This window comes from Drosophila obscura, unplaced genomic scaffold (assembly GCF_018151105.1).
Source record: "Drosophila obscura isolate BZ-5 IFL unplaced genomic scaffold, ASM1815110v1 contig_150, whole genome shotgun sequence".
Classification (NCBI taxonomy): Eukaryota; Metazoa; Arthropoda; class Insecta; order Diptera; family Drosophilidae; genus Drosophila; species Drosophila obscura.
This window is the reverse complement of record NW_024542736.1, coordinates 12,047,127-12,075,036: the sequence shown is the minus strand read 5'-3', so window position 1 is coordinate 12,075,036 and position 27,910 is coordinate 12,047,127. Positions and strand designations below refer to the sequence as shown.

Sequence of the window (27,910 nt, the reverse complement as noted above, 5' to 3'; positions counted from 1 at the left end):
TTCTGTATTTTTTGTGCTTGCTTTGCTATGTATTTGCTTTCGTTTTTCATTTCGCTTTGTTTGTTTTGAAAACAATGAGCAACATTTTTCTATTCTTTTCTCTCGCGTCTCGTCTCGAGACGATGCGATGATTTGTTCCGTTGCCCGTCGTCCCATCCACTAAAAATGACGTATCGCCATTTCTATAAGTATTTCCCCCCGGCCATTCTTCTCTGCCTTTACCATTTTCATTTTCATTTTCATTTTCGGTGGAGCGGGAAAATCAATTCTAATTGCACGCATTAATTATTGCAAAATTGTAATCGGATGAGCACTCACTCATAGCAGAACAGAGAACAGAACCGAACAGAACCCTTTGATGGATTAATGCATTACGTTTCGCTCTCTCAATTATTAAGTACATCAACCTCTCATAGCTGAAGCACATTTAACATTCACTCTAACGTCTATTGCTATGCTCGTAAGTAGTTCAAAGTACAAGCCAAAAGAAACAAAAAGTCCTTCACTCGTTTTTGTACTCAAACACTGACAACCTAAATGTGAGGCGGGAGTGAGGAATGCCTTGAATGCTGGGTGGAGTAGAGTAGAGTTTTGAAGCCAGTTTGCTGATTGCCGAGGCAGAGTTAAATTCATTTTGCACCCGTAATGTTTATGTTAGTTTCAGTTGGGACAGAAATAGAGTTAAATATAAGGAGAGAGAGAGGGGAAGAGGCAAAGAGCGGACTTGTAGCTATGTACAGTATATTATTTATTTGGAAAGTGTGTTTGTTTTTTTTTGTTTTCTGAAAGAGAGTCAGGTACGTGGACAGGTTGAAGACGTAGCTTTCAATGGCTAAGACATTTACAGAACCAAAAATACATTTTACTCTAGTGGATAACATCTATATAATGGAAGATCTAAGATATGACAACTAATTGTAACAACTAATTCACACTATGCAACCCACCCACCATCGCATCATGGGGCACTGATGGCACAGGAGCTTCTCAATCGAATGGAAACGAAAGTGGGGCCCGGTCCGTAGTCAGATCTTCTGTTGCATAGTGTTCTATCACCAATCGATAAGCTAATGTGAGACTAGACGAGGGCTGGAGCGCCATATGCATAACTATATACAGACACACACACACATCTATGGAGAGAGTTCTTAGTGCTAGTTTACTGGGCTGGACTGGGATGTCCGTGAATAGTTCTGTGATAATTCTCTGTGGCTTTGCTCCGAGTTTACTTTACCGAGGAGCTGGAGGAACTGGAGGCCGCCTCCTCCGGCTGGCATTCCAGTTGCGGTGTCGTCTGCACCAGGGCCAGTCCGATGCTCTCACTGTCGCTGTCCTCGTCATCGTCCACATCGCCCAGCGTGGTGATCTGGCTCTGCACACTCTGGCGCTGCTCCAGCACTCTGTGGCGCTGATGATGATGATGCTGGGCGTGCTCCTCGGCGGCATCGGTGAGCGAGATAGCCGAGATGGTGTCCACACCAGCACCCAGAGCTGGGGCCGTGGGCGAGCTCAGCGAGGAGTGGGAGCTGCGCAGACGCCTCATGCCCGCCATGGGCATGAAGGAGACGTGGTGACCCGAGGAGTTGCCGCCCGGTGTCAACGCCAGGCTGGAGTGCTTCAGGCTGGGTGCCACAGGCGTGTTGGCCGCACTCACCGACCCGCCGCCGAGCCCCAGAGCCGGCTCCAGCAGCAGCGTGGCCGGCACGGAGGCCAGGGTCAAGGTGGAGACCGATGAGGGCCTTGAACCGCCGCCCAGGTGCAACGAGCTGGCCGAGGCCGCTGCCGCCGGCGGGGCAGTGATCGTCACTAGCGTCTTGGCCGCACTGTTCACCGCCGACGTGGAGCTGTAGTCGCCGCGATGCTTCATCGCTGAGCTGCGGCGCCTGTCCCGGTGGTGGTGGCGATGGAAGCTCTGGCAGCGGGTGCACGAACGCTGCGACGAGGAGGGCGTGGCCGTGCCCGAGGAGTGATGGTGGTGATGGCCACTGCGGGAGCCGCCTCCAACTCCAACGCCGCCGCCTCCGCCGCAGTTGCTGCCACCGCTGCAGGTGCTGCAGCTGCTCAGCTGACGTCACATGAGCGTGCGGTCCAGCTGGTTCACCGAGTGGTAGCCAAAGGAGGTCGAGGCTGCCACCATTGCAGCGGCCACGTGGCACTGTTGGAAATAGAAACAGAAGCAGAAGCAGGAGGCGAAGCAGGATGCACATGGAACAGGAAGAAAGAGAAGGAAAAAGGCATTTAATTAACATTTTGTTGGTTTATTTAGATTCAAGTGTTTTCATACAATTTGCAGGCAGTGTTTCACTGTGTAGGTGTGTGTGTGTGTATGTGTATTTGTGGCTGAAAACAATTTGCCGTTATAAACGCAGCAGCCGCAACAGCAACAAAGCAACAAAGAGTGAAACAACAAAAACAACAACGAGAGACACAAACAAACAGAGAGAGAGAGAGAGAGAAATGAGTGAGTGAGTGGGGGGTGGCATGGAGCATGGAGGGGGCGCTAGACAGGAAGCGCCAAAAGCAGCAGCAACGACAAAAAACAACAACAACAACAACAACAACATGAACAACAAACAGCAATAGGAAAATGTAGCAGCTTTTCCAGCATTCCTTTGCTGATTTTATTATTTTCGTCTATTTTTTTTTCTCCTGTGTGCCTTTTATCCGGAGTGCAGTAAAAGTCAAAGCAAAATGCATGATTGAAAGTAAAAAAAAAAAACGAAAACGAAAACGAAAAGTGTAGGCGAAAGAGAACGTGAAAGAGAGCAACAACAAACACCAAGAACTAGAAATAGAAGGGGCAAAAAATAGGAAAATAAACAGGAAAGAGGATTCGGGCCTCGGGGGCCGAAGCAATTGACACCCTTTGCAGATGGATCGTTGCAATAGTGAGAACATTATGATAAGATATAAGGAAATAAATGAGCTACATACATATATCAGATATACTGATCACATTTGCATGCTTTGTGGCTGGGTATAGCTAGACCAGACAGACAAATCCTCTATCCATTCGCTTCTTATTTCTCTGCTTTTCTTTGATTAAAGCCATACGATATCCTCTGCAAGGGGTACCACACCGAGAGAGCTGCCTGAAATTCGCATTTGTGGCATTTCATTTTAGACGGTGGGGCGGGCGGGCAGCAAAGCCAGACCCCAAAGCAAACAATAATAACAACAGTAACAACAACATTAACAAAACGGCCATGTGTGAGTGTAAGTGTGGGTGTGAGTGTGGGTGTGAGTGTGTTTGTGTCCGTGTCCTTTGTGTGCGTTTTCCTTCTTCCATTCGAGGGCATACGAAGTGCCCATTGAGACCTCTTTGTGTCCTACGCCTTTTGGTAGCTCTGCATATTGCAAGTGGCTGGAATTTTGTCTTCCTGCCATTCCACACGCTTCTTCCGCCTTCCGCCTTCTGCCTTTCGCCCATTCTCGCCCCGCACTTTTCGAATTCCTCATCATCCGTGCTCTGCCAATTCAATTACTTTCTTACGGTCGCCTGGTCTGGCCTCTTATTAAATTCTAAAATCCCCGCCCCATTCCCATTTGCGTACAATTCGCATTACGTATACGTCGAGTGTGCTGCTGCTGCTGCTGGTGGTTCTGCTGGTGTTTTTGAGTGTGGCCGCAATTAGCTTAAATAATTGAAGAGCCAGACCGGATGGCCCTCTCGGCAGACGCCCCGAGGCAATCGGGTAATTTGCAATTTTTATAGCCCCACAGGACCCACAGCCAACAGCAGTGGGGTATATCGGCAGGGGTATCCAGACAGATGGCTTATCCCCGGAATCTGTTCAATGATATCCGCTACTCAAGCTTTAATCTATTTCAATCTGTTGAGAAATACCCCTAAGATGTGTCTCTCTGTGAGTCATACTCCACAGCTCACGCAAAGTACGCCTGGGGGCTTGTCACTTAAAAAACTTGACAAGCCCCGACCAAAGGTCAATGGCACGGTGAACTTTTTTCGCGCACGAACTTGTCGCGACCACGCCCCTCGGGTAAGAGACCTCTTTTGTAATTTATTGCCTAACACTCAATAAACCCCTCGGGGGTCACGTCACCCGGCAAAAGGGGGCAAGCCCCATCACGCCGTAAAGTAAAGTTTCTTAAAAGGCTTAACAGACATTTGCTTAACCCAACTCGGGTTACTGCTGGCTGACCTTGTGCATGATGACTGACTGACTGAAAGATTGACTTGGGCAAAGGCGAATTTAACTTGTTCCCTGCCCCCCCCCCCTGCCACCCTGCAAGGACATTAAAAGTTACTTGACTCTGGCCACGAATTTGGCCATTTACTCTGGCTACTTCCGCCTCAACGGCTCTGTCACATAATTATAAACGTTAATTTCACGTTCACAGTCAATTAGCGATAATTGATGTGTGTGTGTGTGTGTGTGTGTGTGCGAAACATTTGTGGCAAATTACATTTTGATGTTCGTCCCGTTCCGCCCAGGCCAAGGGATCATTATCGAAAGAGCAAAGAAGCAGCAGCAAAATAAAAGTAAAAGTAAGCACCAATCCCCCCGCCCCCCTTTGGCAGTCGTCTGACTAAATGTCGCTAAACTTGATTCGGCTTCGGCTGCGCGTATATTTCTGTTCTGTTCAGTTCAGTTCTGTTTTTGGGTCAGAAATGGTCGGAAATGGTTTGATTAATTGTTTCAATAATTTGGTTTTACTTTGGCTTTGGCTTTCGATTTCAATTTGGCTTTTGCGCTGGTATGTACATGCCACAAAGCTTTTGGGCCAATAATTGATGCAATTAGCAACGTTTAGAGGAGAAGCAGCAGCCATAGCAGCATTACGAGTAGAAGCCACAATGAGCATTATTTGTATGTACTCGTACTTGGCCGGGCATTGATTAAAGTTGTGTTCTGTGTGCAATAATATCCTGCAACTGGAATATTCGAGGGGATGGGGCTGTGCGTGTGGGTTTTCTACTCAAAGGCTCCAAAGCGCAGCAGTTCTGGTGCCGATGCCGGCCTCTGGCTGGCCAGTGGGTGGTTCTTCTGAAAACATTTAGAGTTACAAATGCTAGATTTACAAGCTTACAAATTTATGCTAAGTAGGTGGTGTGTGGGTGTGGACTGTACAGAATGTTCTCTGTGTTGCCCTGCCCATGTATGTGAGTGGGTGTTCATGATGGCTGAATGGCTGGCATTTTCAATCAAAACATCTCGGCAGATATTTCTCGAAGCCCAAATGCCATGCAAATTGGCCATGTCTGCCAGACTGCGTGTGCGTGTGGGCTGTGTGTGGGCTGTGTGTGGGCTGTGTGGGTGTGGCTGTTTGGCTCTGTGTGGCTGTGTGGGCTGGCCTGGCCATAGAATCCTTTACGGCTCATTAGGACACAGAGTGGGTGCTCAGCCCACAGAGTGGGCTGAAATGTCAGCCAGCGATTAATCATTGAGTGTCTGTGTGCATTAAAGTTGAATAAAACCTCAATCGACTTAATTTTAAAGTGTCATCCAACTAGACACCCGCCACACACACACACCCGCACAGGAGGCAACTTGTGGCTGACCGCAATGTGCTCGAGGTGTGTAGCAAAGATGGCCCCAACAAGGCGGCATGCGAAGTCAAAGAGTTGAAGAGTCCGGAAATCGAGCACTTGCAGAACCCACAACACAAGTGGCACACAGGAAGTGTGGTTGGGGAGGGGGCGACAAAACCACACGTCTGCAATATCCTCATTTGACCAGCACCCATTTCCATTACCATTTGTCGTGCAGCTGGCAAATTGCGAAATGCGGAAGTTGCCTCATTTGTAGGCAAGGCCAAACACTTTCCTGCTCGGACACACACACAGTCTTGGGCACGGTCCCAATAAATTAGGGAAATTCTACGAAAGGTAGCAGAGCTTTGTCAGCAGGATGCCAAGCCAAAGGACTTGAAATGTTCTTTAAATTTAATCTATAACCCCGTTAGTGTGTCTGATCGATTGAGTCCACTTGTCACCTGGCAGACTACCGAACTGTGGAATCAATCGTACGTGCACGCGACGTGCTTTAAATTTTTCGCCTTAGTTGCGGCTGCAATTTATTTGTACCTCCAGCCACACATTTGTATTCAATCATTTCCCAACCGCTCCACTGGACCACGCATGCAGCAGCGCTGGTTCAAGTACCCGTGTACCCCGTACCCGTACCCCTTTCATCAAATGAAAAAGTTTCATCCATACTTTTTTTCCGTGGAGCCAGTCGTGCAAGTACGATTGGCTGTGGAAAACACTTGGCAATAAATTGGCATGCTCTTGGGTGTAATTGATATGATGACAGACACATTGCAAAAAAAAAATGAAAATGAAAAAAAAAAAATTGCCCCCAACCCAAGGGCAAGCCTAAACCAAGCAGGGGTAACGCCAGCAGGGCCGGGGCGGGGGGGACGGCCGCGGGGGGGGGGGGGGGGGGGGCGAGGCGGGCCGGGGACCACCCCCCCGCGTAGGGGTGCGGGCGGCGTCGCCCTGGCGCCCGCCGAGGGGGACGCGCGGAGGCGGGGGGGGGGGGGGGGCAACCCTGTATCGAAAATCGAATCCAGCAGGAACGGATACAGGACTCTCACACCATGCGGTCTGATCTGGCACATACACATATTGACTGTTGATTGCTGTAAATAACATTTTCATCAATACAATTACATGTGCTACGGTACATATGTGTGATGTGTGTGTGTGTTTGTGTACGCATATCGCAGAGGCGAAAATTGAGTTGGAAGTTTTTAAGTGCAAGAAATGTTTATGGTTCACTTGATAACATTTCTCAAGTATCGGCTGTGCGTGACTCCATCCCATACCATCCCACACCATCCCCTACCCTGCCACACTCACACACACTCACACACATGTACTTATTGCTTGAGATATGTTTGGAAGTATGTGTGAGTGTAAGCTAGACAGCCATCGATGGATGGCCTCTCGAGTGTTTGGCGTGTACATAGAAAGAAAGCAGGTCGGCAGGGCCGGCCTACAATTACAACAACCAGCTGGAAAAAGTATAAATTTAAAAAATAATAAACACCAAGCTGTTTGGGCGGGGGGTGAGCTGGAAAAGCCGGATAAAACTTGAGGAAAAATTCACACATAAAACCAACATAAGATCAACAATCAGGCTTCACGTGTGAGACAGAGAGAGAGCGCAGGACTTTCTGTGTGTGTGTGTGTGTGTGTGGGTGTTTTTTTATTCAGGTTTTTTTTTCCATTTTTTCCGTTTCCGTGTACACTGCGGGGAAATCTTTTGTGAGAGGAGAACAACATCGACAGGAACAAGAACAACAACAACAAGAACAGCAACGGAAACGGTGACAGAAACGATGAAAGGACATTGTGTCCTGCATGTGTGTGTGTGTGTGTGTGCTCTTGTGTGTGTGCTCTTGTGTCCAGAGACTTTGTGGCAAGTTACGTTTATTCTTTAACTTGTTTTTTGTCGGCTTTTTTCACCTTGACAGTAACAACATAAAGAGCAACATCATCAAACAAAGACCGTTAAGACCAGGGAGCAAAGAGGGGGTTTCTCTTTTCCTGTGTAGTGGGTACTGGGGGGTGGGGTGTGGCTATGTGGGCGGTGTGTGTGGGTGTGTGTGTGTGTGTGTGCGGGTGGATGTTCAGGTGCAACACATTCAACAGGTGCTCGAATCACGAGTTCGCTTTTCGTTTTTTTTTTCTTTCTGATTTTCTTTTGCAACAACGTAACCAACAACGGCAACAAACGAACAAAAAATATATGTATGTATATATAACGACACAAAACAACAATGTCACGGTCGAGCCAACAACAACAAGGGAGCGAGCAGGATAGACTCAGCCGCAGACAGAGATAGCAACAGCCAACAGCAAACAGCCAACATCAGCGACAGACACAGAAACAGATGCAGTAAATGGAGTACAGCACAGGTGGGGGGGCCATGCCATGGCATGGCATGGCAGCTTGACATAACGACTGTGCAATGTGTTCTGTGTCTGTGTCTGTGTGTGTGTGTGTGTGTGTGGCTGTGTTTGAGTGTGTGCACAACGACTTTGAAAGAGACAACAGCAGGAGAAGCGACACACAAACGAGACATCGACAGAGAGAAAAAACAGGAGTGAGAGTGAGAGACACAGAGTGAAAGAGAACACAAAGTCACAAGTCGCTTACCTTGCCATTGACTTACGAAAACAACTTAAAGCTTGAGCTTGAGGTTGAGCCGGAGCCTGAAATTGAACGTTGTGGGGTGCGGGGAGGCGGTGGGGGCTGGGGGCTGGGAAGAGGCAGCGCCGCACGGGCGCCTTAATCAATGTCAACTAAATCTACGAATATGCTAAACTATATATAAGTTTGCTCGCAGGAATTGTGGCGCACGTGCTGAATGCCGTGCAGCGAGCAGGTCGAGTAGCAGCGTCGCGTCGCAAATCTCTGTAAGAACACGAAACGAACACCAACGGAATCATAATCAGCTAACAGCTATCAGGCTATCTGGCTATCAGCCATTCGCCACGGCCAACAAAATGAGCAAAATAGAAAACAAAAACACAGTCGAGTTTGCCGACTGAAAGATACCTGGTACTGAGATTCCCTGCTGTAAAATATATATAGAAATTTCCCTGGCAAGCGGAATGAGTCAAGTACTTAAACTTCCCCCAGCGAGGGGCTGAGACGGACAGATGGAAGCAGCACGAGTACCAGGTATGTGGATGGGAACATAATCTGTTGAGAGTTCGAAGAGATGCGATGATGATGATGCGATGATGATGGTGATGATGCGATGATGATGTCTCTACTGATGATTCCTGTAATGATATGATCCGTTCAGTTAGTCAGAGCTGCAGCTCTGCTGCTCACGGGCAGAACGTTAAGTACTTTTGATGGAAAGAAATCAATTTTGGTTCGTTTTCAAACCAAATCACGTGAATGCAAATCATAGTTAATTATTCAGATTGACTTGTTGACTGCCTGGCCTCTCCGCATGGGGATATTCAGCTGACGTGATGGCCCCGGACACAACAATGGATCACACGACTGCTGCAATACGCGCGCACTTTTGGCCATGGCTCATCCTCATCCTCAAACATTAGAAAATTATTCATTAAAATCACAGCGGCGCTGAGGTTGAGCACCCGCACACAGGTTGGCATCTGATGATTTATGCAAGGATATGGAGGGGCGATGAGGATGAGGATGAGGATGAGCACGTCAGAATGGGGCAAATGTCAGAAAGTTTTCCATGGCTGTCCGTCTGCCATGTGTGAACGGAAGCCAGCAATGCAGTGGGGTGGGGTACAGGGACACGAGTGGTACGAGGGGTAGGAGTGGTACGAGTGGTACGAGGGGTAGGAGTGGTAAATGTCTGTTTGTATTTTTTTTTTGTAAATCTGTAAATTGTAAATCTGTAAATTAATTTTGCCGTTCGTTGAGTTTCGTTTCTGGAGCATACAATAACGAGTGCAGATGGGCAGCCGCGCATAATTCATGGAAACTTTCCCCGCAAAGCGGAAAATCTGTTGGGGTGGCGGGGCAGGAGGGAACCGAGAGTGAAAACTGCTGAGACCCAAACCATAAATAGGAAAGCAACAATTAAGAGTAGTAGTGAGAGAAATCTGAAATCTGAAATCCAATTGTATGTGGCCAGCAGCGGTGGGCGGTGGGGAGTGGGCGGTGGGGAGTGGATAACTTACCTGCGACTTGGACCGCATTGTGGGCTGATACTTCCGGCGAATCTTGCGGGGACAGCACATGCACAGCAGACGCACAAAGGCTCTGTGGAAGTAAACAAAAACCGTTGAGGTGCTGGAGTGCAGCAGGGCAGCCAGTGCGAAAGACTCACCTGCGAAAGTCCCTGCTCCAGCAGGCATAGATAACCGGATTCATGCACGAGTTGATCCAGCCCAGCCAGGTGACAATCGCCGACACAATCTCCTCGTGCTCGATGCACTCCATGCAGAAACCGGACAGCAGATTGACCACAAAGAACGGCAGCCAGCACACAATGAACACGCCCATCACAATGCCCAGCGTCTTGGCGGCCTTCTTCTCCTTGGCGAACTTGGCCAGCTTGCGGGAGAGCGAGAAGTTCTTGCCCATGTGCCGGTGGCGGGCCAGTCCGTTGTTGTGCAGCGCCGATAGCGGCTCGTCGTCGGGCTCCTCGGGCGTGGATGTGGTGGTGCCACCGCCATGATTGTGATGGTTGTGGTGATGCGAATGCGAATGGGAGTGGCTCAGCGATCCGCCTCCCCTCCTCCACCGCCGCCGCCACCACCACCCCCACCCGAGACCTGATTGGCCTGATCCCTGGTGGTGCCGCCGCGATGAATGCGCAATGTGAGCTGCAGCTCGCCGGAGGCCATCAGCACCTGCTTGGTGCCGATCTTGAGGGAGCGCGTCTGAATCACCGCCGCCCGGTAGATGCGGCAGTAGGTGAACACCATCACCAGCAGCGGCAGGTAGAAGGAGATCGTCGAGGAGAACACCAGGTAGCCCAGGTGCTCGGTGAAGGTGCACTTGTAGGCGGGCATCTCGCCGTCCCGCGCCGCCCGCCACCAGACAATGGCCGGAAAGCTGATGGCACTCGAGCAGATCCAGACGGCGGCTATCAGGCCGGCGGCTCGCTTCACCGTCATCCGCATGGGATAGCTGAAGGGATCGGTGATGGCCCAGTAGCGGTCCAGCGATATGACGCACAGATTGAGTATGGAGGCGGTGCTGAAGAGCACGTCCAGGGAGCGCCAGATGTCACACCAGTCGGTGCCGAAGAACCACGTGTTCTCCAGCACCTCGTACAGGGCCGAGAAGGGCATAACGACCAGCCCCACCAGACAATCGGCCACGGCCAGGCTGGTGATGAAGTAGTTGGTGGCCGTGTGCAGATACCGCTCCCGGATGACGGCCAGGATGACCAGCGAATTGCCAAAAACGGTGGCGAACGAGAACAGAAAGAGGAAGGCCAACAGGCCGACGCGATCGTTGGGCAACGCCTCCAGGAACTCGGACAGATCCGGTTCGGGGGTCGTGCTGCTGCCGCTGCTGCTGCTGCTGATGCTGGTGGTGGTGCTGAGCGGGCCCATAGTTGTGGTGGACACACTCCCATTGAGCGACAGCTCCGTGCTGGTGGGCATCGCACTCAGGCCGTTGAAGTAGAAGTAAACGTCCTCGGATATGTTGTAGCTGCTGTAGAAGCTGGCTGGTGCTCGGGTCTGTGTGTGATTGAGAATGTCGGCACGTAGCAGGGCCAGCAGGGGCTCCACAATGGACGAGGCGGCGGCGGCGGCGGCTCCTTCAGCTTCCGCTTCCGGCAGCGCCAGCTGCGGCAGCGCATCCTCGTTGTCCTCCACCATGGCTACCGTACTCCACAGTATCCTGCACTCAATGCAATGTTGCTGCAGCTGACGCGAATCCCTGTTCCACTTTCAGTTCCTGTGCCTGTGCCTGTGCCGGCGGGTCTGCTGCTCTGCGGCTGCCAGCCAAATTAATGAAGCGCATTGTCGAGTCCTCACTCAGTGCTGCCAGGAAGAGACGACAAAGCAGCAGACAAACTTGAGAATGTTTTGATCTAGATGGCAATTCGATTATGAATATCTAATATTACGCGTAGGTATATTTAAGTGTGGCCCAGCCGCCGCCTAATGAACCTGTTGTATGTAATTGAATGCCATGAAACTCGGGCTATAAATTTCATTCAATTAAAATGTTGACTTGCACTCGCATCCTCCCCCCCGCCACGGTGTAACAAAGTTCGAGAATTTCCCCAAGCACAAAAGCTTAACAAACACATTAATTAGAGCATTTTCTGGGCCGAATTTGTGGAGCCACCTGCTCCACTTCGGTGTCTGCCTGGCTCTCTCTCTCTCTCTCTCCTCCAAAAGGTGCGCAATTAATTGGCAAGCAGACACGGCAGATGCCACAAAGCGGAGGGCCGTAGGAGCGGAGCGCCACACAAATAAACAAATTAAATTACATTTCAAGTGCCAGAGAAGGGGCAGGAAGTCAAGCGTGCGACCACTAGGACTTGAACTTGCCACGGCCAAAAGGCAGACAGACAGACAGAGAGAGACAGAGAGTGAGAGCGAGAGTGAGGGGTGGGGAAGAGGCAGGATGGGGACAAAGTGGATGAGGATGTGGCAGTGGGACTGTCACAGTGGAGGCTTCAGCTGCCGCCTTTGTCAACAGCATTCGACTGAGGAAGTCAACAACTGTGCAACACATTATTCAAGAGCTGTTGCTCTTGTCAGCGAGAGTTGATTGCTAAGCTCGGTACGAGTACGAGCACGAGTATTTAATGCAAACAAGCCGTGACTCCAACTGTAACTGGGGGCGGGTTCCTGCCTCCCCTGCTGGGGATTCTGTTTCTGTTTCAGTTTCAGCCTCTGGTCAGCCATTTAATTTGAACACCGGGTCCATTCCATTGTTGCCAGTCAGCCTCTGTGAGAAATCCTTTGCCCGGGCAGCGCATTCAAATCGACGACTGCCACTGGCACACCTCACTCAATGCTGCCCGGCCGCAAAGACCTGACCGACGAAGCGTTGGAAATCGCATGAATAGCCCGATGACTGGCAATCCGTATCCAGACACACAGCACTATCAAATGTGAGTTGGGTTGAGTCTTTAAAATGTTTCGTTTCATTTTGCAAAATTCCTGTTTCTCTCTGTTATTTTTTTGGCGGCTGTGGGCCATTTGTTTGCTTAGTGTTTGTTCCTGATTATCACCTGCCAGTCTCAGTCTCAGTCTCAGTCTCGGGGAGAGTTCCGTTCCTGTCTGCAGCCAATCGACCGCGGGACATGGCCTCGTGCCTGCCACATTCTGGCTGCTCATTTCCGGCTCTCGCGTACGCGTCCCCTGCATGCCATAAATCTTGCTGCCTCCTGTTGTTGGCTTATCTGACCCCCCCCTGCCTGGCTCCTGCTCCGTGCTTGGGTCCAAGGGCCTGACACTGTTATGGTTTATGTTTTCTGCGGCCATATTGCAGCAGCGTCTTCTGTATTACTTTCCCTCTACTTTGCTTCTCGAGCAGTTTAGTACAATTTCCTGGCACATTTCTCATTCGCTCGGCTGGCAAGGCCCGGCTTGGCCTGGCCCGGCCAGCGGAACCGGCAAAAAAGCAGACATTTTTTTCACTTACTCACACAGCCCTGGGATGCGCCTGATGAGGCTGTTGACGTGCAGTAAGTCACAAAGTGGGTGTGGGCACCGGAGGTGGAGCCACATAAAAACATGGCAGCCAAATGAGAAACATGGAAAAATATGTGTAAAGGCAAATTCATATGCGCACAGTGGGTATGGCCCTGGCTGTGCCCTGCAGCTTTTGGACGGGTTTTTTTTTTGTTGTGTCTGGCCGGGCGGCAGAAATTTAATTGAGGCAACCTTTAAGGTCGGGCTCACGACGCGGCTTAGGCCTGGCCCAGTGCCAATCTCCTGGCCGCTCGCCGCTATGCAAAATGCTTTCGACCAGCACCAGCAATTTGTACATGTGTGAAGAACCTTTTGACCCTTTTCAGCCACACAAACACACACCCACACACACATGGTCTGTGGGGGTATCTGTGTGGGTCTCTGTCTGTATGTTTTTGTGTGAATGCGTGCGTGGCTGGAAAAGGACCCGAGCAGCGACATGGAAATGGTTAAGTCATTGAATAGCCTCATGAAAGTTAAGCAAAATGGCTGGCTGCAGACAAAACCCGGCCATTGGTATGCGGGTATACCAACTTTCTCGGCCAAGAACATTGCCAAGTCGTGGGATATATTTCGTTGGAAAACTGCTTACCCAATCGTGAGCTGCATGAAAATGTAGGCTGTCCGCTGAGAAATTATCATAGCTATCAAGAGCAGAACTGTTAGATCTCTGAGTGATGCGGAAACTTTGAACTGGAATCAAAATTCATATCCTAGAGAGAGTATTTCCAGGCGCAAGCGAAAGCTTTGCCGCTGTTGGCTGCTGGCAAATTAATTCCGTGCAATGTAATGAAGTTTTGTACACACAATTGAAATTGATTCGGGCTTCGAGAGACCGTGCCCAGTGCTGCATCAAATCACGCCCAATCACAACATTACATTTTAGATTCAGCAACGAGAAAGGATCCGCAGAACGACCACAAAACGGCAGACCGTAGACCCTTCTCTGGCAGGCAGCCATTGCGGCATGTTTGGCATGCGTGTTCTCTGTGTTTGATTCCCATTCTCTCCCTCCCCCTCTCTCTCTCTCTCCTGGGTCTGTCTGTGTATCTGTATCTGGGGCAGTGACAGCTGCAATAACAGTCTTTGAATTTAAATGATACTCAAAGTGAAAGTCAAAAGAACAACGTGGCTGACATTCAATATACACGAAGTTGCCCCGTTGGACATTTGTTCAATTTTTATGCTCAGTCGTAATTACATGAAGCGCTTTTCCATGTCGCATTGTTGCCTATTGAATTATTAAAATGTTTTCACCCTGACAAGGGGATCTGTTCTATTGAAATTGTCTGCCAACTGGCACCCAAGAACGCCAAGAGGACTGAAAACACAGACAACTATCTGTGAGCACTGAAAGTAGGCAATACAATTTTTACGGCTCTGGCAAGCACTCCCCTGATGTCAAAAAATATACCCAAACCTGACAGCAGGGCCCCGGGCCCGCCCCAAGAGCCTGGTGCCAGAAGAGCCACTCTAATGCCAGTATTTATTGGGAGCTTCCAGTCAATGTTGCTACCCTGCCCGATAGGCAGGCACATCATGCATGTAGGCCCCCCACGAGATCCCTACATCCATTAATATTGTGCACTATCATGGAATTGGAATCGCATGGCAGCAGATAGGCGGCAGTGACATTGAACAACCTTTTCCTTTCGCGAGCGGCTTTTGTATTCAAATTAAGTTGAGGTGAACCTGGGAGCAGGGAGCCGGGAGCAGGGAGCAGGCAGCAAGGATACATACGGCTGGCTCTATTATCTCTGGGTAAGTATCGGTGGCACCCACTCAGGAGCTGGGCGATAAATCGCTGCCGAAAATCTTCCAAATTGCTCCCAGAGCGTTTTTTGGGCAAAGCCCAGCGAAGATGAAGCAAAGCTGGCGAAAAACAGGCGGCCCGGAGTGAAAGGTTCAAGCCAGTCGAAAGTGGCTCCCCACTGGCGTTCAAATCTTTGACAATCTTAATGCGAATCCAAGTCAAACGCACGCACACTGTTGGCAGAATGGCAGAACGGAGAGCGAAAGTGGAGCTGGGACTGGGAGCTGGGACTAACCCAAGCGAGGCGAGGCACTAAAACGACGGTAAATACAGAGAGTTAAGGACTCAGTCAGTCAGTCAGTCAGTCAGTCAGTCAGTCAGTCAGTGAGTCAGTGTGTCAGTTGGTTGGGGTTCCGTTCGGGTTGAGTCCACAAATGAAATTTAATCACGCGCGTGGCAAAAACGCTCTTCAGCCAGGGCCCCAGCGTCGATGTTTACTTTATTTTCGGCTTTGCAACTTGTCCCTCAACCGATTTGATAATGTCCTGCGCCCGAACCGTGCCGCCGTACTGCCGTATTGCCGTGTCGCCGTATCGGTCCCGGCCCCGGCTCCGACCCGGTGCCAAGCCGCTTGGCTGCTTAATTATGTCACAAATATTTACACCGATCCCCTCTAGAGTGTCGTGGCACGCAAGGAATCTAGCGAAAGCAAACAGAAATCAAATGAAACAATGGCCGGAGGGGGGGGGCGCTCTCTGTGTGGATGGGGTAGGAGGTGACGAGTAGGCTGGCGGCATGTCACAATTTTTCTTCTCTTATTTCGGGACGGTACGAGTGTATTTTATTTTTTTTTGTTTGTTTGTGTGTGCTGTTCAAGGCAATCAAGGACAAATAAGGACAACAGCGGCAACAGCGGTGGCCGCCATGAAAGTGGGATTTCGTGATAATGGCTGGGCATTAATTTGTGGCCCGCACCGCTACGATAGGAGACACATTCGACAGGCAACATTCCCAGCCCCCTCCTGTCCGGCTCATCGGTTCACTGCGATTTGCACACACACACACACACACACACACACACGAACGAATGATGGAAGGACAGAGAGAACAAATTATTTTCCATTTTTGTGAGTTTTGCTCGAGTTTTTCTCGTGTTTGTACTGTTGTTGTGTGGATGTGGATTCTTGCGGAAATACCTTTGGCATGTTAAAAGTTATTGCCGACTCGCACACATGGACAGGCAGAGAGAGAGACACATTTAACGCGCTTGTCACGCCATGAATAATGATTGGGCAGAGCGGCAATCCAACAACGTCTACAGCAACGACAACAGCTACAATGACGGCACAAGGTGAACGACGACGACGACGACAACATAACATCCAAGCCAGCTATCAACGTCTGTCTGCTGTCAGGGAGCCAATCGAGCATTGGGAATTACTTTAAGTGGCACATTGCTCATACGACATGTTGTCCCACATTCGTAGCGCTTGGGTCCATCAGCATCCCAGCCTCACTCTCCCTCCCTGGAGTGTCGTGATTAATAATTAAATATTGTTACAAATGTGAAGTGGAACTGGACTCGGACTCGGGACTCGAATACTGGTCTGTGACTCCTTCTCCGTGCTTCATTCTCCATTCTCTGGCTGGTTCTCTTTTCTCTGTTCTGTTTGGTTCTCTGGCTTGTGCTGTGCTGACAAATGAAGTTAGCTGAGCGAGACACGGCATGTCATGGCAGTCATGGAATGTATGAGGCGAGGGGACACCGACTGACGTCATTCCTGTGTGTGTGTGGCAGAACTGAGCCATTGGAAAAATGCTAAATAATCCAAATCTTGTGTGCACATGAGCAAATCATTTGAGCAAATATTTGCATAATTTGAAATTGATTCCGCTGCCGTTGCGGCAGTTCGACCGACGATACAAACGCGCACATATATAGATCCGTCACTCGTATGCTAATAAATGTAGTTTCATCGTTGCCAGCAATCGGGGCACACAGCGAACGTTTCAAATGTTGCAATCCAGGAGCCATGCCATTCCCATGCCATTTTTGTTACACTTTGTTTCCCATGGCCGAACTCTCGAAACTCCCCTAAACTTCTGCTCGAGTGACTCTGGGATCTAGGACCCATCCCCGTTGGGCTCACATACAGTCCATTCCTCTTGCTGATGCTGATGCTGATTCACTTTCATTTCAGCACACGCACGCACGCACTCGTTTCATTTGCTGCCGGGGGCCCAGAGGACATATTTAAAGTTAGTTTTTGATGAGTTGGCATGAGTTTTATTAGCAGCGCAGCGCTCAAAGTTTCTCTTTGAGGCAGCACATCACATCCCGAAAAAGGCAGTTCAATGAGCAGCAGCAGCAGCAGCAGCGACTAAAAGCCATGGGCCAATAAATTAACGAGAAGGAACGTGTGAGTCGTTTCTGGGGACACGACTCTACACCCTACTGTCAGTATATACATTTTGGCGATTTTTTAGTTTTAGAATTAAAATTTAATTTTACATTTTTTTGTACATTGTTATCTACATCCATCTACAATGCCTACATCTACTTAGATTGTACATGTACCATTTAGATTCTACACCCCCGCTGGGTGCGCCTGAACGCGGCAGAGGGGCGGGGAGGTTGGTTTGGCGGGGGGGGGGGGCGGATTTCTATTCTGGCTATATTATGATCCGACTAATTCAGATTCGGCAATCTGGTTATGGGCATCTCACGATCGCGTTTAGTTTTATCGTATCTTTAAACTGTGCCTGCCACTTTTGTTCTTTGTGTGGGCGGGGGGGGGGGGTTGTCCTTGTAGCAGTGTGATATCACTGAGTCTGGAAACCAAATTTGGTTGCCCTAGCTCTTATAGCTTGAATCCAGGCGTCAAACAAGACAGCAGACGGCAGACGGACAGACAGACATGGCTCTATCGACTCGGCTATTGATGTGACAGAATATATATACTTTATGGGGTCGGAACGTTTCCCTCTGGTTACACACATCCACTTTTACCCATAATATACCCTATTTTTGTAGGGTATAAAAATTTTACATTTTACATTTTTTGTCATTGACATACACTACATCTACAATGTATATTTACATCTAACATGTAGTTGTACAAGTCATGTCATTTAGATTCTACACTCCTCCATGGGGCTCGCGCACTGAACGGGCGGGAGCGGGGAAATGGTTCGTGTCGCGTGGGGGGGGGCGGGGCACTGTATTTCTATTTGGCTATAATTATGATCCGACTGATTCAGATTCGGCAGTTGGTGGTATGGGCATTCACTACGATCTGTTGTTTTATCGTATTTAGGCCTGCCACTTTCGTTTTTGTGGGGGGGGGGGGCGGGGCGAATTTTGATACACTTGCAGTGTGATATCACATGAGTGTGGAAACCAAATTTGGTTGCCCTAGCTCTTATAGTCTCTGAGATCTACACAAGACGGACAGACAGACAGACGGACAGACGGACAGACAGACAGACGGACAGCGGCAGACAGACATGGCTATAGCTCGGCTATTGATGCTGATCAAGAATATATATACTTTATGGGGTCGGAAACGTTTCCTTCTCTGCGTTACACACATCCACTTTTACCACAAATCTAATATACCCCTTAACTCTTTTTTGAGTACGGGTATAAAAATGTATCATATCGCGTGGGAAGGCCAGGCTGCAAAAGGGTCCCTTCGATTGCTAAATCTTAATGGGTTTTGCATAATTTTTGTTGTGTGGGGCCGAAACTTTCGCTGGCTATGAATGGAATTCCCGTCACATGGCCAAAATGAGATATGTGAGCACGCTCCCCCTAATATGGATAATGAGACGCGTGGCCCGACAGAACTCTGTCAGCGGGGCGGGATACTGGTATGCCAAACATGAGAGAATTACAAATTGTCGCCACACACCAGCAGCATCCCCAAGCCCAGCTCCAAATACGAGTCCCCAATGGCCTCGGCACGTGGGCACTGTGTGAGACGATGCCAGTTGCAGTCAAGATAATTTCCAAATACATAATAATAAGAGGCCAAAAGTCACGTCCCCCGTTGGCAGCCGGGGTTGAAGAAGTGAAAGCGAATTCATCAGAGCAGCTGAAATATTGACGCAGCGCTTCAAGCTCCTGTGAGATAAGAGCGAAAGTGGAAGTGAAAATGACAAGGACAAAGGACACAAGGAGTTGCCCTCAAGCGGATGAATATAGAAAGACAATGACAGGGACTACGAATACGACTACACTTCTCTTACTTCTTCGTTACCTCCAGACCTATCTCTCTTTCTCCCTTATCGACTGTTCGTAATGGCCGCGCCAAACGGCCACTTATAGTTTTATTATATGCCCGTATCAATTTTGATTTGCTTGCTGGCGGGAAAAAACAATTTTCTACGAATAATTTGCCAGCCATATCTATGAGGGCGTGTGCGTGTATATGTATATATGTATGTATGTGCAAGTTCTTAACATGATTTACACAATAAATGTCATGCGGCTGCTGCTCTGCACGCAATTCCTGTTAGCACATAATGCACTCCACTCCACTTGAATGGCCTGACAGCGACGGGTCTGGGTTTGGGTCCGGGTCCGAGTCCTGGTCCTGGTCTGGGCCATTTTGTGGTGAAAATCTTTTGGGCCACAGGCTTATCGGGCCTGTGCCAGTTTTTTGCCCTAATCGGAACATCTCGGCTTGGTGGCTCGAGAGTGCTTTATGCTTTCTAGTGACATTCTAATCAACTGCATATTAGCATGCTGGGAGTGCTGTTACGAGTGCCACTGGAAGTGGGTTAAGATGCGGTTCGGACCAGCAGCATGGCAGTCATGCAATACTCGTACATTCTCCAGCAGCGACTTGATCGCTGTGAGCCCTGCAGTTGATTAAGTTTCTATTGCCATTGCCGTTGCTGGTGCTGGTGCTGGTGCTGTTGCACAGCGAGGGCACAAATTTGATGGCTAATTAAGTCACAAAATTAACATTAAATTGCAATCTGGCGTGGCACGGCAGCCGGATAGCGAGGATATGCCAAAGTGAACTGCTTTCAGACAACTCGCAAGACGGCGCTTCGATTCGCCAAAAAGGTGGCTGTGAAAAACTCATTTCAAGATAATTAGTTAAGGGAAATGTTTCAGCGAACCATCCTAATGCCCACCCAAACACACACCCTGCACCCCGCACCCCGCAACCCAGCAACCAGCAAACACAAACACCCACAAAAGTATGCTACAGTTTTCAGCATTTTCCCATTTCGTTCGGCGGCAGCGAAATAAAATGAAAATTGCTCATAGTCACAGGCAATATTCCTTAGCAATCTCCTTCTTTTTTTCTGCCAACTCAGGCTGTTTATTAAAGCTCAGCGGCAAGCGAAAATAATAATAAACCAGCGTCTAAAAAAAGCAAACTGAGCAAAAGCTGCACAAAAGGCCAAAAAGTCTACCGCTGGAGCTGCCGTTGCCGCTGGAGCTGGAGCTGTTTTTTTTACTTGTGTATTTATGGGTATTTGTATAGGCAAAGAGGAAAGCCAAAACACAACAAGAAACATACACAAATAACGATGGCGGTGGCAAGAACAAAATCTGCTTGGCTGAGCTATTTGCAATCATGAGAAATATTATTTTAATTTTGGTGTAATAATTTGCAGGAGAACATAATTTTCATGAGCCGCCCACACAGCCCCACCCTCGTCTGGCATCGTTTCCCTCTAAAGAGGCCAAATGCGAGATGTCTATCCTTGGCATAAAATGAAAATGAATTTAAATACCTGAGCCAAGCGCTGTGTGCCGTGTGCCGTGTGCCCACGCAGGCCACCCCATTCCCGTACTGTTGCAAGGCTAGAGAGGAAAGTACGTGGCCACATCATAACGGTACCAGCAGCAAGGCGGGAAAACACGCATCCACATTCTTCCCTACCCCCTACCCGCTACCCTCTTCACCCATGCAATCCACTGGAGGGAGCCTGCCAATTCCCTGACTCTTCTGCGGCTGCCAGCGAATTGTCATTCAAATCTGTCGCATTGCCCGCAGGCCCTAATGGGGTGTTTGGGCGTTGGGGCTGCTGGTGGGCGGCAAATGGGTGGAATATGGTGGGTAGAGGGCGTGTCAAGCACGCAGTTTACTGAAAATTTTATTTGTAGCTGTAATTTGGAGCGTTTTGCGCTTAGCTGCTGCCTGAATCAGAGTCTTTCCCAGTTCCCTGTGCTCTTCCTGTGCTCTCCCTCTGCTCTCCCTGTGCTCTTCCTGTGCTCTCCCTGTGCTCGTTCCCTGTTCTCCCTGTGTGTGGGTGTTCTTTCTTTCCCCCTCTCTCTCTCTCTCTCTCTATCTGTATCTCTCTCTCTTTTCTCCCCTCTCTTTCACTGTATGCGTGCCATTCATTATTTTCAATTTTTCAATTCAGAAACTTTTCATTGCCTGCGTTTGCTGGCAGTGAAGTGTTCCGTACCGTACCGTACCGTACCATACCGTCTCGTTTCGTTTCATTTTCCTCCCTAGCCGAGCCAATTTTCGTAAATTTTTTGCAATTTATTACGATTTTCGTTTAATTTCGTTGTCGCTTCACTTTCGCGCCCTCGGGCTCCATGTGGAATTTCAAATTTGTGGCATAATTCGGTATGGAGTTCAATGGGGCGGGGTGGTAGGGAACCGAGCCACTGGTTTTTTGGATTTACATTGCCCGGGTGGCCACTTCATCGATTATTGCCTGTTAATTTTTGTTGCCAAGAGGCCGTGGGTGGGCGTCAAAAAGTTTTCGTATTTATTGTTTGTCGGCCCCATCAGCGCCAGCAACAAATTCAAAGAAGAACAAAAAAAAAAAGTCAATTAGAGCAATTGAACTGACGCGTCTGAAAATTTTAAGCCCCGCTTCGTGGAAGAGCAAAACTTTGTCCCTTCGAAAAATAAACCAAAAAAAACAAGAATAGACGGACAGTTCTAAGTGACAGCACGTGTTTGGAATTAGCTGAGCCAAATGAAGGACCTCAAGCCATTTTCGGGGCACTTTTATCGACAGAATAAAATGTAAATGAACAGCAGATATAGCTGGGACACCTCTCGAGTGGTTGGCTCTAGGGAAATGTATTTAACGCCTGAGAGACTTCCAATTTAAGGAATACCAAACTAGATATCCAACCAATTCTTCCTTCATTAGTCGAATTGATATATGTTTGTGTCGGATCACAGTCTCCAGACTCTTTGTCAGCTGCCAATGCCTGGTAAATTGTCAGATTTTGCTCTGGCCTACCTTGAAACTTTGCACTGGCTTGGCGGTATCAATTTCTCTCAGCTCTCAATCCTTTTTGGCCAAATGCCCAAGCCATAGAAGAGCTGCTACATTAATCATCCTCACTCGGCAACGACCGCAACAACACCAGCCAAGAGCCAAGAGCCACACACACAAACTGATACGTGTGACAAGGACCAGGACAGGACTGGGCATGGGCATGGGCATGGGCATGGGTTGCTCTGCCTGTCATAAGTTATTAACAAAACGACCCTTTAGCCCACATATGCCAAAGCAATTCGTAGAGTGCCATCACAGGTTTACTCACTCACACAGACACAAGCAAACAGTGACTGCAAGCCAAGACAATATTTTGGTAGCACACTCCAACGACAGAGAAGGCAGCACTCGGAAAGAGAGAGAGAAAGCGAGAGAGAGAGACAGAACAAAGTGAAGCCCGAGCGTCAGTTACATTTTGTAGACTTTGTGTGGGTCGAGGAACGGGTGAAAGGGGGGAATGGGACTTCAAGTTGGTTGCATTTTGTTACATTTTCCGTGCTTTGTGGCGAGGAGTGAAGCAGAATGTTTGGCTGCCCCAAAATTATGACCACTCGGACGCAATTTACTGGCAGTGTGCCAAGGCCGCTGACGTCGCTGTTGTGGCTGACAGCTCATTGGAATTTTCATTAGTGTTACAAGTGTGCCGCCATTGAGACGGCCCGGCCAGAGTCGCCAGGCGACGGCAGTAGCAGCAGCAGCAGTAGCAGCGGTGGCGGCGACCTTTGAAAAAATCCACAAATATATACGCACGCATGCAGGGGGCGGGCTCACGCCCACAATTCAAATATGAGTGTGCGAGTGCGAGTGCGAGTGCGTTGGTGCTCTGAAATATCCAAACAAGCTTCAAGATTAATGTGCTGCGGGTAGTGCAAAAGTTTTCAAATTCTTGGCATTGCATACTTTCAGGGGCGTCGCTAACAGGATTCACATGTCCTTAAAGGAGCCCCACAGAGGCTGGACTTTGATGGCAAAATTCGCATTAAAGAACCCTCTTCACACGAAAAGAGTTGGCTGGTCCCCACTACTGGGGACAGTCAACTTTCGAGTGGCGTTACTTTCAGGGGTGTGCCGATAAACAGGACTCATATATCCTCTAAAGGCTAGACTTTGATGAAGAATTTCCCTTTAGTGTAGAAACTTGAATGTGGGCTCTCGAGTGCCAATGACAGGTAAATGGATAAAACCATGGAACACTAACGAGACTGAGTTTAAGTTAGGAATATTCCTTCAATAAATTCCTTCGCGCTTTAATAGAGTTCCTCGCATATAGAGTTGGATGGGTATTATTTTCGTGGCCAGTTAACTTTCGAGGCGCGCTAATGTGTAAAACTATTTAAGTGCCACCTCCCAGTGCCACCTCTCTCCGCCCTCTCTCCTGGAACAGACAATGTTGCAGATTTCCGCTTGCCTCTTGCCATTCCTGTTTTTGCTGTGGTAATTGCACTTTGGCTGGTTTATTACCCACACAGTCATAAAATGTAATGCACATCATGTACAAGTGCTTAAATATGGCGGAGGCTCCGCTGATGCGTATGCCCAAATTTTGACTGCCAGCCATTACCATACATGTATGTATTTGTATGTACAGTGTACACGTATGTCAAATATAGCCACAACCCATACCGCTTCGTTTCCCCTAATGAGGCTAACCCCCCCCCCCCCCCCCCCCCCCTTGACAAAAATGCTGAATTATTTCACGTGACATTCCGTACTCGTTTATCTGGTATTTTTGGTCTCAATGCAAACAGAAATGATCGCGGAAATGTGTTGGTTTTTGTGTGTCTTTTTATACCCTTTGGGCAAGGGGGGGGGGGGTACAATGTTTTAGGCCTGCCCGTTCGTTCGATCCACAAGAGTAACTAAAGCTGGGCTTCCTCTTCCTCATTCCTCTTTGTGTGTGGTTGTGTGCATTGTCCTGTCAGCGTTCGTTTGTGTTTGTGTGCAAGAGAACAAAACAATAAAGAAATGCGGCAGAAATAAATTGCAATTGTTTTGCATTTGACGCACCGAAAATATCTTCTTTGGTAAAGGGACAGGGACAGGGGACAGGGGACAGGGCTCGTCGTTATTACTGTTACTATCTTTTGGTGTGGTGTGGCATGTGTGCGGGTACTTGGCTGGCCTTTATTGTGTGTGCCTCAGCCATTCCACTGTGGCAAATGGATTTCCTTTTGTTCCATTGAACACATTGCCAGCACACAATCAAACCACACACACACACACATAGAGGTATTAAACACACATACACTCACATGTATAGACATTCGATTCACCAACTATTTCAATTAGAAAGCAGTGGCTGAGGAGGAGTGGAGTTAGGAGTCCCCGACTTTCACTACAGCGATTCCATTCCACCTGTCTACAACTTCTTGGTGAATGTGGTTAGGGGTAGCAAATGGTGTTTCTATAAAAGGAATCACACATCAACCACAACCAATACACTCGCAAAAACTAAGCTAAACTATTTCCACAGCATATCGAAATTTTGTTCAAATACAAAAACCCACAAATAGCCATTTAAGCGAGTACTGTTCTTGTTCACTGAACAATCATCACCATCATTATCTATGGATCAATGGCAAGTATACCGTTATTTCTCGCTGTGCCCATACACGAGTGCCGTTAGCTGCATGTGTGTTCGCTTGTGGAGCGGCTTTCCTTTGCTTGGCGTTGAAATATTTATATGCAAATAAATAGTTTAGCGAGCTATCAGCTTTCCCCTGCTACTGCCTCTTTCTGTGTGTGTCTGTGTGTGTTTGTGTGTGCTATTGTCATTATGCGTAATGTAATGTATAGCAAGGGGGCGGTACACAACAGTGGGTGTGTGCCATAAACAATAACCAGAGAAGAAAGGATATACTAGTATGTATGTACATATATACGAGAATTGTATTATTAGCCGTTAATGGTGCGTGGCATTTAATTGCTAATCCATTGCCTTGGTCCCGGTTCCTGGCAGATAAGGATGAGGCAACCAATATATTGCGTCAGGCCCTGAAATTCCAGTTAGCTAAATTGATTTAATTGAGTGGAATTTCTCTTAATTATTAAAACAATAAGAACACAAAACGTTTGTGGAATTTACACGGGAATAAGTTGCCTAATTAACCCAAGCTGCTTGTGTCAGTGCCATGGAGAATGTTCTGCCATTCTGGCATTGTGGCATGCCCCCATCGATTGGCATGAGAGAGGAGTGTGCTCTCTCGAATAATTGAAACGTCCTTTTGGTTTCATTATTTTTTAATCAAATTAATTTTAGAAGCTGCCAAAAGGGAAAAGCAATTTAATTAAGGTCAATGATAAATCGGGCAAATGCCAAATATCAAATGTTTAGCAAAAGCGCAATCCAAACAGACAGTAACTATTCGGAAAAATAGCACACAGAAAAAGGCTTCAACTAACATTCAGCAAATCAGAGCAGCCACGCGGCATAAAAAAAAAATCGTAAAAAGAAAACAAAAGAATACTTTCCGAATAGAATTTGCATTTAGAAAAAAATGAATTTGGGGAAATATTTATGTGCCAGGACACACACACACACACTTACACAGGCGCAAACATAGTGACGCTGTTGACTTTCATTACCTTGCGCAAATAGAGGGAAAGTCATTAAAAATTTTAATGAAGAAAGTTTTTTTCTTTTGTTTCTCGTTGTCATCATCATCATCACCGTCAATTCTCAGCCTCATCTCATCGTCAGCCGCGTCTTTAGGCGCCGCTTTAACTTTGTATTTAAATTTTGTTTTCTTAAAAGTTCTGCCCCACTTTATTGTGAACAACAATCAGGCAGGAGGTTGTGGCAGCCACAGCATCCGACGCAGCTTCTGTAGCTTCTGCGCCTGGCGCATGATTTATTAGAGCGATAAAGTGATTAAATTAAAATTGATTTATATGGCAAGAGCATGAAAGGGGGCGCCCACTGCAGGCGACAACTAGCAGACGCTTACCTGGCCCGGCGCGGCCCCTTTTATACATGCTGATTATCGCTTGAATTTCTTGGTTTTTATTTCCGGTGAGAGGAAGCAAAGCTTACCCCGCAGCAGCACCACCACCACCACCGCCACCGCCACCACTGCAGTGGTGGCCAAAAGTAAAAACTTACTAATTTATGCAAAACAGGCGGTAACGAGAATGTCGCTGGACGGAGACAGAAACTGGAACGCTGACAGGAACTGAGCGGGAGACGGAGACAGAGACAGAGGTGGAGTCTCAGGCTGAGGCTGCTTGAGGCATCGGGCTGAGAACTGGCGTAGGAGACAACACGGCGTATGATTAACCTAAATGTTCTCGTTGTCAGCGTCGTTCGGTCCTGATTTTTCCTTTTGCCCCTGCTTTACATTTAAATTACCAAACTAAAAAAATATTGCTTGGGGCTTAATTTATTTCCCGCTGCGCCGCCCACCAACACCCAACAGCAAAAAAAGGTCCTCCGCCGATCCTTGGGCGAGTTTCTGTGCTCGTGTTTGTGTGTAGCTGGCTTGTTTGTGCTGGCCAAAAGGGCAACGCAACTAATTTGCTGGGGACAAACAACTGGCCAAATAAAGAGCCAAATAAATAAAAGGAAATTGTCAAACTTTCAGCTCCCAAAACCGAAAACCCAAACCAGCTTCGATCATTTGCCCGAGGCTAATTCATCGCTTAAGCGAGTTTATGGAATGCATCTGCCCCCAACTGGGATTTCCCCCATTACATTTAAATAAAACACAAGCTTCTTTAAGGAACTGAAGCCTGAGCAGTCCGCTCCACAACGGGAACGGGAGCGGGAGCAGGAGCAGGAGTAGCAGCTCCACTTACCGTGGAGATGTCACCAGGCTCCAGTTGTTACGCTTCGGCTACGGCTACGTGTCCGCCCCTACTTCCTGCCTCTATCGATGGCAATTTCTCGGACCGTTGCCTGAGGCTCCTCCTGTTCCTGTGGTTGATCCTGCTGCTGTTTGGATTTTTAGGTTTTATTTTTGCTATTTTCTCTGCTTCTTATTTATTGCTGTCGTCTGGGCTGCTGTTGTGGTTCTTGCACTGACGATGCGGTCCAAATTGAATTTCACTTTGAAAATATACGAGCATGATTAATCACTTAACGAAGGCTGGCTGCCGGAGACCAGAACGGACCGGAGCAGACCCATGCACGGACCGGAGCGCGTAGAGAAGCGAACGCATGCTGGTAACTCGATTAATGCACTCGCAGCAGCTGATTCGATTTGGCAGCTACCGGAATATCATTAAAAGTACGAAAATATTTTCGTATTAATCGTAATAGGCCGCAAAAAAAATATTTGCAAATTTTTTTTGTTTCAGAAATATATTGTAAACTTTTTCAGAATATTGTATTTTAATTTTTTTTTAACTGATGGCACTTTTTTTGCGAAATATATTTGATGCCTTTTCAATGCTGTCTCTCCATTCATTCACTCATTCAGTTCGCTCCCGAAATTCATTCACAAAAATTGATAATTTGTTTTTGTTTTTGGGAATCGCGAACCAAAGACCAACGCGACCAGAACACCACTGAAAGCCGCGTCTCAGCGTCAGGCTGTGATGGAGCCACACACCACACGGAGGCAGGCAGCCATTAGTCGCCACGAAGGTTCACAGCGGACCGAAAGCGACGGCGGCGGCAGTGGCAGTGGCTACCGGGAGCGTGTCCTCGAGCGTGTTCGGCTTCGTGCTTCGGTTGGGGACTGAATGACGAGACCAACCAGTCGCCAGCCGCCGACGGAGGCTCGCCAACACACACGAGGACGATGATGGCA

The 27,910-nt window shown here is 48.3% G+C and overlaps 1 protein-coding gene across 1 annotated transcript; it reads right to left on the bottom strand.

The window, feature by feature from the left end:
- Positions 1-27,847, bottom strand: LOC111076631 (dopamine receptor 2). Its single transcript, XM_022370498.2, is given in 6 exon segments — positions 1-2,155; positions 9,647-9,728; positions 9,796-10,202; positions 10,205-11,467; positions 26,955-27,204; positions 27,710-27,847. Coding segments are annotated over 4 exon segments (2,517 nt in total). The 5' UTR covers positions 11,303-11,467; positions 26,955-27,204; positions 27,710-27,847; the 3' UTR covers positions 1-1,225.
- Between the last annotated feature and the right edge of the window lie 63 nt (positions 27,848-27,910).